At 44.7% G+C, this 16,234-nt stretch overlaps 1 protein-coding gene across 3 annotated transcripts in view; it reads right to left on the reverse strand.

Moving 5' to 3' along the window:
• CACNB2 (calcium voltage-gated channel auxiliary subunit beta 2) overlaps positions 1-16,234 on the reverse strand; it is a 315,627-nt gene that overhangs the window by 37,158 nt on the left and 262,235 nt on the right. For all 3 annotated transcript variants that reach the window (XM_044293750.1, XM_044293752.1, XM_044293751.1), the window contains 3 exons: positions 13,118-13,251; positions 6,149-6,229; positions 5,962-6,020 (listed from right to left, as the gene is read on the reverse strand). In XM_044293750.1, coding sequence (XP_044149685.1) covers positions 5,962-6,020; positions 6,149-6,229; positions 13,118-13,251 — 274 coding nt within the window. The remainder of the gene's footprint in view (positions 1-5,961; positions 6,021-6,148; positions 6,230-13,117; positions 13,252-16,234) is intronic.

A 16,234-nucleotide genomic window follows, 5' to 3' on the forward strand; every position in this document is an offset into this window, starting at 1 on the left:
TACGACAACCTATGCACCCCAGAATAGTGGACACTATAGTCAAGGTTCCCAGAGCACAGCTGTTAGCCAGAGATCCCTATTTTAGCCAGAGTAATCTGAGAAACAATGCCATATTCATCTGCTTAGCTCATGCTGGGACATCTGGGAGGACTTTGCATTGTATACAACTGGTAGATATACCACAATTTCAGTCTTGCATACAGTAAAGAGAGACTCCTGTTAGGTTTCATTTGGCCTGGTCTCTAACTCTCTTAACACGACATGCTGGCCATTGTATCACCTAGCAGCCACATGGACATTAACACTATGGGCACCCCCAAACTTCCATCATTACCACTCCCATGATATGCGCCAGGTCCTTAGGAGCTCTCTGCAACTATATTAATGTTTCTGTGATAATCTAATATTTTCTGTACAGTATCTCAGAGTTGCTATTTAAAAGGGTCCCCCATGATTGCAAATCTAAATGAGCATAGAACAAGAGGTCAGCATAACAGAGTGATACCGGAAGTGGTGTCTGTCCCCCCTCCACCTTCTTTTATTGACTTCTGTGCCAATTCTCTATTTCCTTATATGCCAAATTGGGGTGGGTCCATGTAATTATGTTGGACATGTTCCTTTATCACACCTCCCAAATTTTGGGATGGTCAAAGAGGGACACTTATGGTTCTTGGTGAGAAGGTTTCATTTTTCCTGCCTATTTCTGCACTTCAACAGTTTTCTTTGACAAAATAGCGCAAAAATTATCTGAATACAGAAATTTCTAAAATCCAAATTGCATCAAATAATGAAATAATATACAAAGTGGGCTCTAATATGCACATGGGAACCAGTCAAACACTTTCTGGATCAATATTGTAAATGTAATAATGCAAATCTATACCTCAGATCAAAAAGAGGGACATTTAAAGGGGTTGTCCAGGTTCAGAGCTGAACCTGGACAGCCCTCCATTTTCACCCAGGCAGCCCCCCTGACAGGAGCATCGGAGCAGTTCACGCTCCGATGCTCTCCTTTGCCCTGCGCTAAATTGCACAGGGCAAAGGCATTTTTCTGAGTTCCGGTGACGTACCGGGGCTCTCTATGGGGCTGACAGGAACCCCGGTGACGTCACCGGCACTGATGGGCGGGATTTGGCTCTGCCCTAGCCAGTAAAACGGCTAGGGCAGAGCTAAAGCCCGCCCCTCAGAGCCGGTGACGTCACCGAACACACTGCTGGGCGGAAGTTACCGCCCGGCAGTATGCTATTGAAAACAAAAGAGCCCGTGCCCTGCGCGATCTAGCGCAGGGCACAGGAGCGCATCGGAGCATGAGATGCTCCGATGCTAGGCTCAGGGGGGCTGTCGGGGTGAAAATAAGGGTATGTCCGGGTTCAGCTCTGAACCCAGACAACCCCTTTAAGGATCAAAGAGAGACAGAGGGACTTGGGTCAAAAAAAGGGACTGTCCCTCCAAAAGGGACACTTGGGGGTCTGCTTTATGGTACTGTCACTTTAAGAGTTGTATGCATGTGTGTTCTTGCTGCAGGGCTATGAAGAAAGTTGTGTTAAGCCCCCTTACAGTGGACTTTTGGATTTTCCTTGTATGATGGGCAGTATTATTTTGTGTTCATTTATTGCACCGGTTTGGTTGGTGGCTACAACTTTTGGCAACAGTGGGTGTTATATGAAATATGGAGGTAGGGAGGTGTGACCCTGGGCCCCATGTTGCAAGGGGCTGTTGAAGTGGGGTCCTCAGCATTGTGGCCCTGTGATAAAGAAGGTTGGTGGGGTTTAGCGATCCAGATAAAAAATTAGTTTCTAACCCAGGAGTGCACCACCAATGAGGCCAGGTGAGGCGATCGCCTCAGGCAGCAGCAGGTAGGGATAAGAGGGGGGAAGGGCCATGGGCAATGAGCGCTTTCATTGTGGCTAAGGGGTTAGGTTAAGAAATTGGCATTGATAGGTGGGCCGTTTCATTTTTCGCCTTCAGACAGCAGAAAGGCTAGGTGCACCCCTCTTCTAACCGTTGGGCATATAGCTGAGATAGCAGCGCTTGGTCACATGAGGGTGAGCAGGTTTAATGGCTTGAGGAGACACTACAATAAAGAGGCAGCACAGGTTTCTGTTAATTGCGGGCGAGTTAGATACTAGATTGCCGGAGTTTGGTGCTCGGAGACGCAAAGCCGGGGAATGGCTCAAGGGGTCTGACAAATACTTTTGACTTGCTGCTGTGGCTGCAGAATACATCAGGATGTGGGTCTAGGAAGAAGAAGCCTCCCCACAACTCAGACATGGTGAGGGAAACAGTGGGAGATCAGAGAGTTGATGCCTAAATGTGTAGAAACCAGGGAGAGGCAGATGCCACCACCATCAGCAGCAATGGTTAAGTTTGTCATAACTAAGAGACTGCCTGTGAAAAAACCAAGCATTTTGAACTTCTTCCTGAGGAAAATTTGTGTTCTTCAATTTACACCTCGTGCCATTTACCTCCTTCTTCAGGGCAATAACCAAACAATATCCCTCGTCTTCACTCCCCTACTTCCCCAACTCCACCTTACACCAGCAATGTACCGTATGTCCTCTGAAGAGGGGAGTCCGGCACTGGTTCTTACCACCCAGGGGCGTAGCTAAAGGTTCATGGCCCTGGTGCAAGAGTTCAGCTTGGGGCCCCCTTCCCTCAGTGCTTTGTTTCCAGGGACAGGGAAGCACATTGCCTTCGTGCTGCCTGAGGCAAAAATTGAAACGGCACCCCTCTCTTTCGCCATGCCAAATTATTGACCTAACCCCTTCCCTCCAGCAAGAGGTGTAACTTGACCAGCATGCACTCTCTAAAATACCGGTGTCTTCTTATGCGGCACAAGGGTCTTTGGGCCCCCTCAGGCTCCTGGGTCTGGTAGCAATTGCTACCTCTGCATCCCCTATACCTACACCCCTGCTATGACCCAGTAACAAAGGGGAAGGGATCAACCAACTGAAATTTTTATTTTTTTTCAAGACCCCGTATCAACCGTATGGTCCGCCTCCATAATATTTACACCCTTGGATACTCAAAGCTCTAAGATGAATTAAATAGAAAAGACAGGTGCGTTTCGTATAGTCTTAGAATTGGTAGGGGTCCCAACCTAAAGGGGTTCTGCAATTTTTTTTAAACTGATGATCTATCCTCCGGATAGATCATCAGCATCTGATCGGCGGGGGTCCGACACCTGGAACTCCTGCCGATCAGCTGCTTGAGAAGGCAGCGGCGCTGACAGTAGCGCAGCGGCCTTCTCGCTGTTTACCGCAAACCCAGTGACATCACGACTAGTATCTATGGCCTGGGCGGGGCTAAGCGCCATTCAAGTGAACAGAGCTTAGCCCCGCCCAGGCCATTGATACTAGTCGTGACGTCACTGGGTCTGGAGTAAACCACGAGAAGGCCGCGGCGCTACTGCCACTGCCGATGCCTTCTCAAACAGCTGATCGGCGGGGGTCCCGGGTGTCGGACCCTCGCCGATCAGTTTAAAAAAAAAAAACTGCAGAACCCCTTTAAAGAACCCCAAAAATACCCTAAATGTCTCAGTAACGTGCAAAAAGATAGTTTAAGGTGAAAATACTGTACACGATAAGAAACAAGGCTTCCCTTCCTGGCGGCCCAACAAGTATTCTCTACTTGATGTTGTCCAGGTCCATGCGGCAGCGGCTGAAAGCATGACCGCTATTCCAAAGGGGAATGTTAATGAACCAGTGGAAAAAAATCCAACCGACTATGACAGTTATTGCAATCAACACACATTTTTTGTGTGTGGAGAAAAGAACACAGACCTCGTAATGGACATTAATAGACGGTTAAGTACCAGCACAGCAATACATAACGTAGACCTGCAGGACCTGCCTGTATATATATAGCTAAACTGTACAAGTTCTAAACGGTTGATGCACAATGCAAATTTTATGCCATGAAAATGTTTTCCCCATTGTCAGTATTTACTATTACTCTTATTTTTTATTTTTTTTTGTACGTTGGTTTACACGGAGGGAATATGGTAGGGAAGCTTCCTGCAAAAAATGATTTCCTACAACTACATTTCAGAAAAATGAGAACCAACTGCCAAGCAAAACAAGATACATTAAGGCTGGGTTCACACCTGAGCGTTTTACAGCGCGTTCCTACGCGCTGTAAAACGCTCAACAGGCAAAAACCAATGTTTCCCTATGGGCATGGTTCTCACCTGAGCGTTTTACACGCGTACGAACGCGCTGTAAAACGCCCTAAGCCCCAAGAAGTACAGGAGCTTCATCGGGGCGTATTGTCGCGCGTACGCCTATGTGGTCAATAGCAAGAACGCGCGTACGACGCACGTTTCCAAATACAAAAACGCCCCAAAATACGCCCGATAAAAACGCCTGTAAACAGCGCTTATCGGATACGCTCAGGTGTGAACCCAGCCTTAAGGGGTTGTCTCACTTCAGCAAGTGACATTTATCATGTATTGTGATTGTCCATATTGCCTCCTTTGCTGGCTGGATTCATTTTTCCATTGCATTATACACTGCTCGTTTCCAGGGGTTATCACCACCCTGTAGTCCATCAGCGGTGGTGGTGCTTGCACACTATAGGAAAAAGCACTAGCCTATGTGCGCTCCCACTGTCTCGGCCACCAGAGAGGCTGATGATTTTTCCTATAGTTTCCAAGCATGACCACCACTGATGGACTACAGAGTGGTCATAACCCCTGGAAACAAGCAGTGTATAATGTGATGGAAAAGAGGCAATACATTAGTAAGTGCAGCGGCGTAGCTCTAGGGGGTGCAGAGGTAGCAGTCGCTACTAGGCCTAGGAGCCTGAGGGGCCCAAAGACCCTTGTGCCACATAAGAAGACACTGGTATTATTGAAAGTGTATGCAAGATACACCTCTGGCTGGACAGAAGGGGTTAGGTTAAGAATTTGGTATGGAGGATGGGGGGGTGCAGTTTAAATTTTTACCTCATGCAGCACGAAGGTTTGAGGGAAGGGGGACCGCAAGCTGAACTCTTGCACCAGGGCCCATGAGCCTTTAGCTACGCCCCTGAGTAAGTGCCTTGTAGTAACTTTCTCTACATGATAAATGCCACTTGCTGAAGTGAGACGATTCCTTTAAAGGGAACCTGTCAGCAGGAAACTGACCATTAGAGCTGGTTTCACACTAGCACTAAAATCTTCTGGAAGGCTGGTCCACCAGAGAAACAGCCTGCTGGAGTTCATCGTATCCGGCATATTGGGACCTGGTGAGGATCTGGTCTGTTCTCGGCATTAGTGCTGGGATTCGGCAGGACCAAAACTGCTACAAGCACAGGTTTTTGTCTGGCCAAATCCCGGCACTAATGCTGGAATCAGGTCGTATCCCCGCCGGCTCCAATTACAGTCAAAGGGGCCTAGGGGTGCTCTAGTTCTTTCTGGCTATGCCGGATATGATAAACTGCTTCCTCTGTCAGACGCTCCTTCTCCTTCTCAATCGACAGGGCCAGGTTCCTGCATAGTCCTCTCACCTGGCCTTGTCAATCATGAAGGAGAGGGAGGGGATGGCAGGAGGAAGCAGGAGGAGCAAGAGTGCACAGAGTGGCTTGGTCCCGCCCTTGATGCACTTCACTGCTCATTTGCATATAGATTAAAAGTACTTTTTCTCTTCCAGAATAAAGCAACAGATCGCTAAGTGAAAGGTATCATTACATTCAGGTGAGCTTTCCCTACAAAACAACGCGCCTGGTTTATCAGTGAATTTCTTGGTGACAGGTTCCCTTTAAATGCAATTTTCAACTTTTTGGGAAACCTTCTAATGGCTGCACCCTGCCACACAGATGGTAACTGCAGTGATGATGTGTAGTACTCAACACGTGAAGGCAGCAACTGATAACTGGCTGCACCCCTGACGTGCCCTCCATATCTAATAGTCAGCAAACAAAGAGCAGCCAGGGGCCACAGGACCATTTGAGTGGGATGTGCTGGTCATCTCTATCACTTACCGTCCTTCAAATCTGTGTTTTAAAAAGTCAAATAATGCTTTCTGCATCATATCCGTCACCTATGGGTTAAAAAAAATATAATATTACTACTTCTGGCAGTCATGATACTGAGCAAGCTTTAATAAAAAATAAAAAAAAGAGACCACCACATCATGCTTTTATGTCCTCTGTTTTCTTCATGTCTTACCTCGTATCCTTTTAAAGAAGGCCCCACCAGGACTACGGGTCTCATAGAAGGCACTACATCATAAGGAGGGATGTGCTCTGTCTGTACAGAAAGGAAATATGGGCAAGAAGAACACAAGGTGAAGATACATAATGATTATTAACTTCATTAATCTAACAAAAAAATATATCAATAGTCTACGACTGTCTTCAAGATAAGAAGAAGACTGAAACGGGCACAGGTCAAATCCCAGCTTGTCCTCCTCAGTCCTGACTAGAGCATAAATACTTTGGGGTTATAGACTGGTGATGCATTCCCTTTAAGAAAGATGTTGACTTAAAGGGATTATCCCAGTGTAGACATTGATGGCACATCACTAGGACATATAGTAGTTGACCAGTGAGGGTCTGACCACCTTGAGTAACCCCTGGAGATCACTACAATTCAGCAGAAGTGCTGTACACCCAATTCCTGATGGCTCTGCTTGGATTATTCCTGTCCATGTGGTCCTCAGTGATTACAGTGGCCTTGGAGAAAGCCAAGTGGAGCCATTAGGAGATGATGTGGCCTCCACTGATCTGACTATTTCCTATAAACATTGATGTCATCAGTGTCTGTACCTACAACAATTAGGTAAAGGAATACTCCCACCTGGGACATTGAAAGCATATTGGTAGGATAAATTATAAATATCTGAGAGCTGAGGGGCCCTGAAGTGAATAGAGAATACACCACACATGCGCCGCTATCCTTAATTCATCGCTATGGGACCTCTCAGAATAGTGGAGCTGGATCGCTCGGCTATTTTCAGAAGTCCTGTAGCAGTCAATGGAGAGTATGCTGCTCTCTCTTCACTTTGGGGGCCCTGTTCTGGAGACCCGCCCCGCACGGCGTATTCTCCAAGCATGGCAGCACTCCAAGTAAAGTGAAGATTTACTATGAAACACTGTCAGAGGTGAAGGAGATGAGTGCAATCCCTCCCAGACCGTGGGCAATAGGTCCAAAGGATTCTCCAAAAATGAGGCAGCACTCCAAGTAAAGTGAAGGTTTACTATGAAACTTCTGAAAACAGCAAAGTGAGCATGCTGGGCACATCGGTGAATAGAGGGTGCCATGTATGTGCAGCTTGCTCTCGGTTCACTCCGAGGGGCCCCGTATTGAAGATAGATGTACAGTCATGGCCAAAAGTTTTGAGAATGACACAAATATTAGTTTTCACAAAGTTTGCTGCTAAACTGCTTTTAGATCTTTGTTTCAGTTGTTTCTGTGATGTAGTGAAATATAATTACACGCACTTCATACGTTTCAAAGGCTTTTATCGACAATTACATGACATTTATGCAAAGAGTCCGTATTTGCAGTGTTGGCCCTTCTTTTTCAGGACCTTTGCAATTCGACTGGGCATGCTCTCAATCAACTTCCGGGCCAATTCCTGACTGATAGCAACCCATTCTTTCATAATCACTTCTTGGAGTTTGTCAGAATTAGTGGGTTTTTGTTTGTCCACCCGCCTCTTGAGGATTGACCACAAGTTACACGCACTTTATATGACACAAAGATTTGTAACAGGGTTGATGTTCCTGGAGAGATGCACCAAATGGAAAAGGACTTAGGAAAACTAGAGGAATGGTCAAAAATCTGGCAACTAAAATTTTATGTTGATAAGTGCAGGATAATGCACCTGGGACGTAAAAACCCAAGAGCAGAATATAAAATCAGTGATACAGTCCTAACCTCAGTATCTGAGGAAAGGGATTTAGGGATCATTATTTCAGAAGACTTAAAGGTAGGCAGACAATGTCATAGAGCAGCAGGAAATGCTAGCAGAATGCTTGGGTGTATAGGGAGAGGCATTACCAGTAGACAGAGGGAGGCGCTCATGCCGCTCTACAGAGCACTAGTGAGACCTCATTTGGAGTATTGTGCTCAGTACTGGAGACCATATCTCCAGAAGGATATTGATACTTTGGAGAGAGTTCAGAGAAGAGCTACTAAACTGGTACATGGATTGCAGGATAAAACTTACCAGGAAAGATTAAAGGACCTTAACATGTATAGCTTGGAAGAAAGACGAGACAGATGGGATATGATAGAAACTTTTAAATACATAAAGGGAAATCAACAAGGTAAAAGAGGAGAGAATATTTAAAAGAAGAAAAACTGCTACAAGAGGACATAGTTTTAAATTAGAGGGGCAAAGGTTTAAAAGTAATATCAGGAAGTATTACTTTACTGAGAGAGTAGTGGATGCATGGAATAGCCTTCCTGCAGAAGTGATAGCTGCAAATACAGTGAAGGAGTTTAAGCATGCATGGGATAGGCATAAGGCCATCCTTCTTATACGATAGGGCCAGGGGCTATCCATAGTATTTTGTATATTGGGCAGACTAGATGGGCCAAATGGTTCTTATCTGCCGACACATTCTATGTTTCTAAGTTCTCAATGGGATTAAGATCTGGGGAGTTTCCAGGCCATGGACCCAAAATGTCAACGTTTTGGTCCCCGAGCCACTTAGTTATCACTTTTGCCTTATGGCACGGTGCTCCATCGTGCTGGAAACACATGAATGATGCTTTACTGTTGGCATGACACAGGACTGATGGTAGCGCTCACCTTTTCTTCTCCGGACAAGCCTTTTTCCTGATGCCCCAAACAATCGGAAAGAGGCTTCATCTGAGAATATGACTTTGCCCCAGTCCTCAGCAGTCCATTCACCATATTTTCTGCAGAAGATCAATCTGTCCCTGATGTTTTTTTGGAGAGAAGTGGCTTCTTTACTGCCCTTCTTGACACCAGGCCATCTTCCAAAAGTCTTCGCCTCACTGTGCGTGCAGATGCGCTCACACCTGCCTGCTGCCATTCCTGAGCACGCTCTGCACTGGTGGCACTCCGATCCCGCAGCTGAATCCTCTTTAGGAGACGATCCTGGCGCTTGCTGGACTTTCTTGGACGCCCTGAAGCCTTCTTAACAAGAATTGAACCTCTTTCCTTGAAGTTCTTGATCATCCTATAAATTGTTGATTGAGGTGCAATCTTAGTAGCCACAATATCCTTGCCTGTGAAGCCATTTTTATGCAACGCAATGATGGCTGCACGCGTTTCTTTGCAGGTCACCATGGTTAACAATGGAAGAACAATGATTTCAAGCATCACCCTCCTTTTAACAGGTCAAGTCTGCCATTTTAACCCAATCAGCCTGACATAATGATCTCCAGCCTTGTGCTCGTCAACATTCTCACCTGAGTTAACAAGACGATTACTGAAATGATCTCAGCAGGTCCTTTAATGACAGCAATGAAATGCAGTGGAAATTATTTTTTGGGATTAAGTTCATTTTCATGGCAAAGAAGGACTATGCAATTCATCTGATCACTCTTCATAACATTCTGGAGTATATGCAAATTGCTATTATAAAAACTTAAGCAGAAACTTTTCCAATTTCCAATATTTATGTAATTCTCAAAACTTTTGGCGACGACTGTAGGTCCTGCTTCTGTGACCTGCTCCTATCAGACACGTACTGCATATCCTATCAATACATCATAAATGTCCTATATGGGAATACCCCTTTAATGGAGACATTTTCTATCTATCTATCTATCTATCTCTCTAATTTATCTATTATCTATCTCCTATAGTATATATCTATCTATCTACCGGTATAATCTATCTATTATCTATCTATCTTCTATCTATCTCATATCTATCTATTTATCAGTCTATCAATATCCTATCTATCTATCTATCTATCTATCTATCTATCTATCTCATATCTATCTATCTATCTCTCTCCTATAGTATATCTATCTCATAGCTATCTATTTCATATCTATCTAATATTTATCTCATATCTATCTATCTATCTATCTTGTACATGCCTCAGAGGTGGACATATACGCTGTCTATCATGTTTACAGTACACTGCATATATTACATATCAGGCACATAAAAGAGATCCTTAGAATCCCACAGTGAATACATAGAACAGAAGGTCAGCAGTATTAATAATCCTGACAGGTTTTCACACGTTTAGTTTTGTGTTACATTGTAAAGCAATGACAGACAGACAGACAGAATACATTAGCAGAAAATGTGTATAAAGCACATAAAGCAACATAAGCCATAACGTCCTGAATTCCCAGTAGTCACCCTATGCAGCTATTGATTAGTTGTGTATATAGAGCTCTGAGCACCCTGACTCTAATTTTAGATTTGTTTTGCGTTTCTTCTTCTTTTAGGTGCATGTAACCTGCATTTTGTCATCTTTTCTACAGTAGCCAGTGACCCACTTGGGGGACAGGGGTGTCTTCGTTCCCTATAAACCTTTCTCAGCTATTTAGGAGTCACAACTCCAGACATGTCTGTTTTTGTAAATTATTTTATTCCCCATAATATAATGATTCAGGAGCATCTTTTAGTAGAGCTGGGAATTCAACCTTCCCTCTGTTATTTTTCCTGGAAATTGCCATTTGGATGTTACAGGTGTTAGTAATTGGGGGGGATCAGTGCCCACTGTCTAATCAGTGCTGCCAGGGTCAGACTGTGTGAGGACATACCCCTTTGGAAAGGGAAATGGTAACACTCAGTTATTAGTTGATTCATAAGTGTCTAGGAGGAATATCAGAGGATCGGCACAATGCAGAGTATTAGGAAAGTATGTTCTAGAATTGTTCAAGTATTTGCTAAAACAGACATGTTGGGAGAGGTGACTGACAGGTCCTGTTTAAGTGAAATTATTATAACATTCTTTCTGCCATAGTGAATTGACATTTTCAATGTAAGTGGAGTTAAATAAGTTATCCCATCTTAGACAATGGGGGCATATCGCTAGGACCACCTCTGGGACCCGCACCTACAAGGAGAACGGAGCAGAGAAAGTTGAGGAGGGCGCACTGCGCATGCGCAGCCGCCCTCTATTCATTTCTATGGAGCCGCCGAAAATAGCAGAGCGCTGGCTCAGCTATTTCAGTCGGCCCCATAGAAATGAATGGGAGCGGTGGCCTCGCATGCGCAGTGCGCTCCCATTCACATCAATGGGAGAGACAGGGAGCTGCGCCTGGTGGTGGTCCTCCAGCAACAACTCTCCCCGCCTCTGTTCTCCTTGTAGGTGCGGATCCCAGAGATGGGACCCACACCTATCAGACAATGAGGGCATATCCTAGCGATATGCCCCCATTGTCTAAGATGGAATAACCCCTTTAACCTATATGCAGTGAGCTCCCTCTAGTGGTGGCTGCAGTAGGCACTATTGTATCAATGAACTGGATTGTTGTGTGAAGAGAAGCAGAAGAGTTGAAGCTGTGGATCAGAAAACTCTGATTATAAATCTGGACCTAGTTTAAATAAAATTAAATTATAGCTACACTTCACTATCCCAGACCACCACCAGTTACCCTTCACTATCCTGTACCAACAAGAATATTATAAAACTATTTGTTAACCAGTAAACCACCCTAGACCACCAAAGATTTTAGATACTAAACCAATAGCTACCCTAGAGCACAAGAGATCTTAAAGGCTATGTACATCTTCAGAGGACTTTTTTTTAATAATTGCATGTTATTCATTTTTGGCTAAAAATCTTATTTTCCATTGGCCTTTATTAAAAATATTGAGCTCTTCTGTCACAAAGGGTTAACTGTTTTTCAAGCTGTGTGACTGGTACTTTCACTTTATGCCGTTCATCTAATAAACCTTATCTCTAAACTACTGAGAGGTCACAGACACTCATTTAAGCCAGTAAGATAATAACTGAGCTGTAATGAGTGTTTATAATGTCAGAGAGCAGAGATAAGGAGCCCATCTGCTCCTGGTCTGATGGAAAAGACAGAAAATCCAAAAAGGTAGCACAGAGCATCTAAGCTCTTTACAGAAAAAAAGGACGCCATAATTTTAATAAAGACCAATCTAAAAAAAATTTTTTTAGCTCAAAATGAGTACAATGCAATATATAAAAAAAAAAAAATTGCCCCGAAAGGTGTACATAGCCTTTAAGTTAATTCTATCACCACCCTAGGCCACCAGATATGATGCAAAAGTATCTATCTTATGGCATGTCATGGACACATCATAAGATAGCATTGGCAGGGTCCAGACCAGTGGAACTCTTTTGGGAACCGTGCCTCTTTAACTAATATTCTACGTTGTCGAGTTCTCCGTTGACTTCAGAAGAGCTTTCATGCGGTCAAGCTGAAGTAACTGAAGGGCCCGCTAAAATAATAAAGTGGAGATGACCATTTTGTGGGCTAAACCATTGCTAATAAGGATACCGTCTATAACGTTAACAAAGTTAGAGTTCATGCACACAGCCGTTGTCCGGCCGTGGCCGTATTGCGGCCCGCATGCGGCGGGTCCGCAATACACGGGCACCGGCTGTGTGCATACCGCATCACGGATCGCGGACCCATTCACTTGAATGGCTCCGCAATCCGGGAGATGCGGAACGGAGGCACAGATCGGAAGCCCACGGAGTGCTTCCGTGGGTTTACTGTACGTGCCTCTGCACCGCAAAAAAGTAGTGCATGCACTACTTTTTTGCAGTGCAGACCGTCGGATGTTGATCGCGGACCCCATTCAAGTGAATGAGCCCGTGTTCCGCATGCGGCTGCCCCAAGGTCGGTGCCTGTGCATTGTGGCCAGCGCACGGTCATGTGCATGAGCCCTTAATAAGACCTAGTGACATCACTGGTGACTTTTGTACCCAACCTCAGTGACGTCACTCATTCTTCATGTATTATACTAGAGCGCGTAGGTACCAGATGTGCCCCGATCCTCACGATGCACGCCCTGCTGTAAAATCTATGTCTATGTCACAGTGAACTTACCGATTTTTGCTTCTGTTTAGCTACAAGCGGCATGAAAAGGAAACAGAGAACAACAAAGCATGCATGTTATTGACGTTTGGAGAGACAGAGACGTTAAACAGGACTTGAAATGTGGCGCAGAACAGCTGCACAGATGAGGTGTGTCCGGCCGGAGCTGGCGGTTACCTTCTTAAAAAAAGGCATTCGTTTCTCTTTCATATGGGGTGATGTTAGACTGTTTACACTGGGTTTAGGGGATCGATGATTTGCTGGAATTTCGATCTCTTCAGCCTCTAAGCCAGTGGCATCTAAGTCTATGGCTATATACAGACAAATCATGTACAGTTATCAGGTGGAGAAGAAGAACAATGCAGTCACACATCATCATCTGAAAAGGAAGGTGCAAATCAGGGCACACAAACAAAAGACAATGAAAGCACAAAAATATAGGAATCCAATATTGATTTACTATCCTTAAAGGGAACCTGTCACCTCTAAAAACCATCCCAAGCCTCCAGCAGTACCTGACAGTGGCCAGCAGCGTGTTTCCGATTATAATTTTCTTCCTGAAGGCCGATGTGGCTAAAACTCAGAAAACGTTCTTTTATCCCCTGCCCGGCGTGCTTCTCTAGTCATGCTTGAAGTCAAGGGGGCAGCGGCCTCCTTGCTTCAAGTCAAGATAACCACGCCCCCTTCCCTGCCCCTTCGCTGTGACTGACAGAGCTTATGCTGAGAGTTCAGTAAAGCCAGACGAACTGCCCCCTTGACTTCAAGCATGACTAGAGAAGCGGGCCGGCAGGGGATAAAAGAACGTTTTCTGAGCTTTAGCCGCATCGACCTTCAGGAAGAAAATTATCGTCGGAAACACGCTGCTGGCTACTGTCGGGTACTGCTGGCGGCTTGGGATGGTTTTTGAAGGTGACAGGTTCCCTTTAAGGTAGGCCATCAACCCTTAGGACCACCACTGATCAGCAGAATGAAGGTGCTGGGGCGTTCCAAGACTTGGCAGATGGGATGGACTGTGCCTGATACTGAAGCTCTATCCAATTCATGTGAGTACCAGACACAGCCACACGGCAACGTTCTTGTGTTCATTCTGCTGATCGCCGAGATCCAGGTGGTTCAGTCTAAAAGATAAGCCATTGATGAGAGAGCAAAACACAATTAAAGGGAATGTGTCACCAGATTTTTTTTCGGCTAGTTAAAAGCAGATAGCAAAATATCTCCTTTTTTTCTAATCAGTTTTTATTTTCTGATTAAAATAAGATTTATTTTTTTCTATTTCCTGAACATGGTTGTGGGGGTGGTCATCTTGTCTGAGCTGTCCTTAACAGCATTCAGAAAGCATTTAAAGGATTGTTTTATGGCAGCCCCATAGGCCATAGACACAATGGTCAGGAGAGGACCTCATTGACTTCTATGGTAGAGTTACTAGGCCTGCTCTGTGACCCGTGCAGAGGTCATTGTACAAGGGAAGAATAGATAAGCTTTGACAATCACCTATTGTGAATCGAAGATCCAGTGTTATCCATACACAGAGGTCTGATCCTGCCTGTGAGGATAAGGAGATAACTGCAGTAAAGTGATCTGACACCTAAGTCCTAATGACCAGTGTAAAAACTGCAGGATTTTATGTGTTTTTTTTTAAAATATAAATATTACAATGGAAAATTAAAAATAAAATCAAAGATTATTTAAAAATACATTTGACAAAAAAGATTTACACAATAGGTCATTTTCTGATGAGACATTCCGTTTAACTCAGATATTGACTTACTATCTTTAAGGTGGCTATACACATTAGTCTAAAGTTAAAATGGACGATTTCAATCAAAACGAACTTCTAGGCTCTCCATGGGTAAGCTTCCGCCTAGCAGTTAGCCCGGTGATGTCACCGGCACTAATGGCTAGGGCAGCACTAAAGCCTGCCCTTCAGTGCCAGTGATGTCACTGGAAACATTGCTAGGTGGAAGCCTCCGCCTAGCAGTGTAAAAATATAAACAAACAGCCCTTAACCTGTGCTATCCAGTGCAGGTCAAGGGAGAGCATTGAAGCATGAAATGCCCCGATGCTCGTGTCAGAGGGTCTGAGTGGGGGAAGAAGGGGATATGTCCGGATTAGGCTTTGAACCCGGACAATGAACAGTTGGCAAAGGCCGAGTTCTCAATTCAGTTATTTCCATCAGTTATTGTGAGCAAAAACCGGTAGTGAAGCCTTCTCAGAAATAAAGTATAATGGGAAGATTTCCTCCTTTTCTCTGTTTTTGACCCGCACCTGGTTTTGGCTCAAATAACTGATATAAAAAACTGACCAAACAACTGAGGTGTGAACTCGGCTTTTGCAAACTGGTGACAGACCATTATCGTTTGAAAAGAAATCGGCCACGTTTGATATTTACGTTGTAAAGAAAGAATGAACATTCCCAGAAAGAGCTTTCATCCATCGCCCGGTTTCATTGAACGTTAAAAAACTATAACGGCCAATATGGACTAAAATGTGTATGGCCGTGTCTGCGAAACTAATAGTTTTTATCGAGTTTTTCATTTTAAATGGTTAAAGAAAGTACATTACAGTTTCATTTGTTACAGTGTCAAGCAGAATACCATTATAAGCAGGTAATCAAATTAGATTACAGTTTTTTCAACTGCTGTTCAGCCATCACCATCTGTGTATGGCCAGTTTTACAATCGGCCACCACCGATCAGCAGAATGAAGGGGCTGCTGAACACCAGCTCAGGCACAGACGTTTCCTAGACTGGCCATAAACGATACTGCATCTCAGTCCAATTTATTATAGAACGTGCATACTGGTCAAGTTACACCTCTGGCTGGAGGGAAGGGGTTAGGTCAAAATTTGGTATGGGGGGAGGGGGTGCTGTTTCAGTTTTTGCCTCAGGCAGCACGAAGGCATGAAGGCTATGTGCTTCCCTGCCCCTGGCCACAAAGCGCTGCGGGAAGGGGGGCCCAAGCTCCAAGCTGAACTCTTGCACCAGGGCCCATGAGCCTTTAGCTATGCCCCTGGGACTATGCCAGACATAGCTGCATGACATTGTGCTTGTGTTCATTCCATTGTATAGCAGCTGTGCCTGGTATAGCAGTCCAGACCTATTTACTTCAATGGGGCTGAGCTGGTCCTACGCCACCTGACCGATGAACGTGACATACCTGGCCTTGGAAGAGGCTATGGCGCTCATAGATTCTTCAAACAGCTGATTGGTGGGGTGCCTGGAGTTGAACCCCAGCCACTATGATATTGATGACATATCCTGAACATAGGTCATCAATATTGGAATCTTGGAAAAC

Source organism: Bufo gargarizans, chromosome 5, assembly GCF_014858855.1.
Source record: "Bufo gargarizans isolate SCDJY-AF-19 chromosome 5, ASM1485885v1, whole genome shotgun sequence".
Lineage (NCBI taxonomy): Eukaryota > Metazoa > Chordata > Amphibia > Anura > Bufonidae > Bufo > Bufo gargarizans.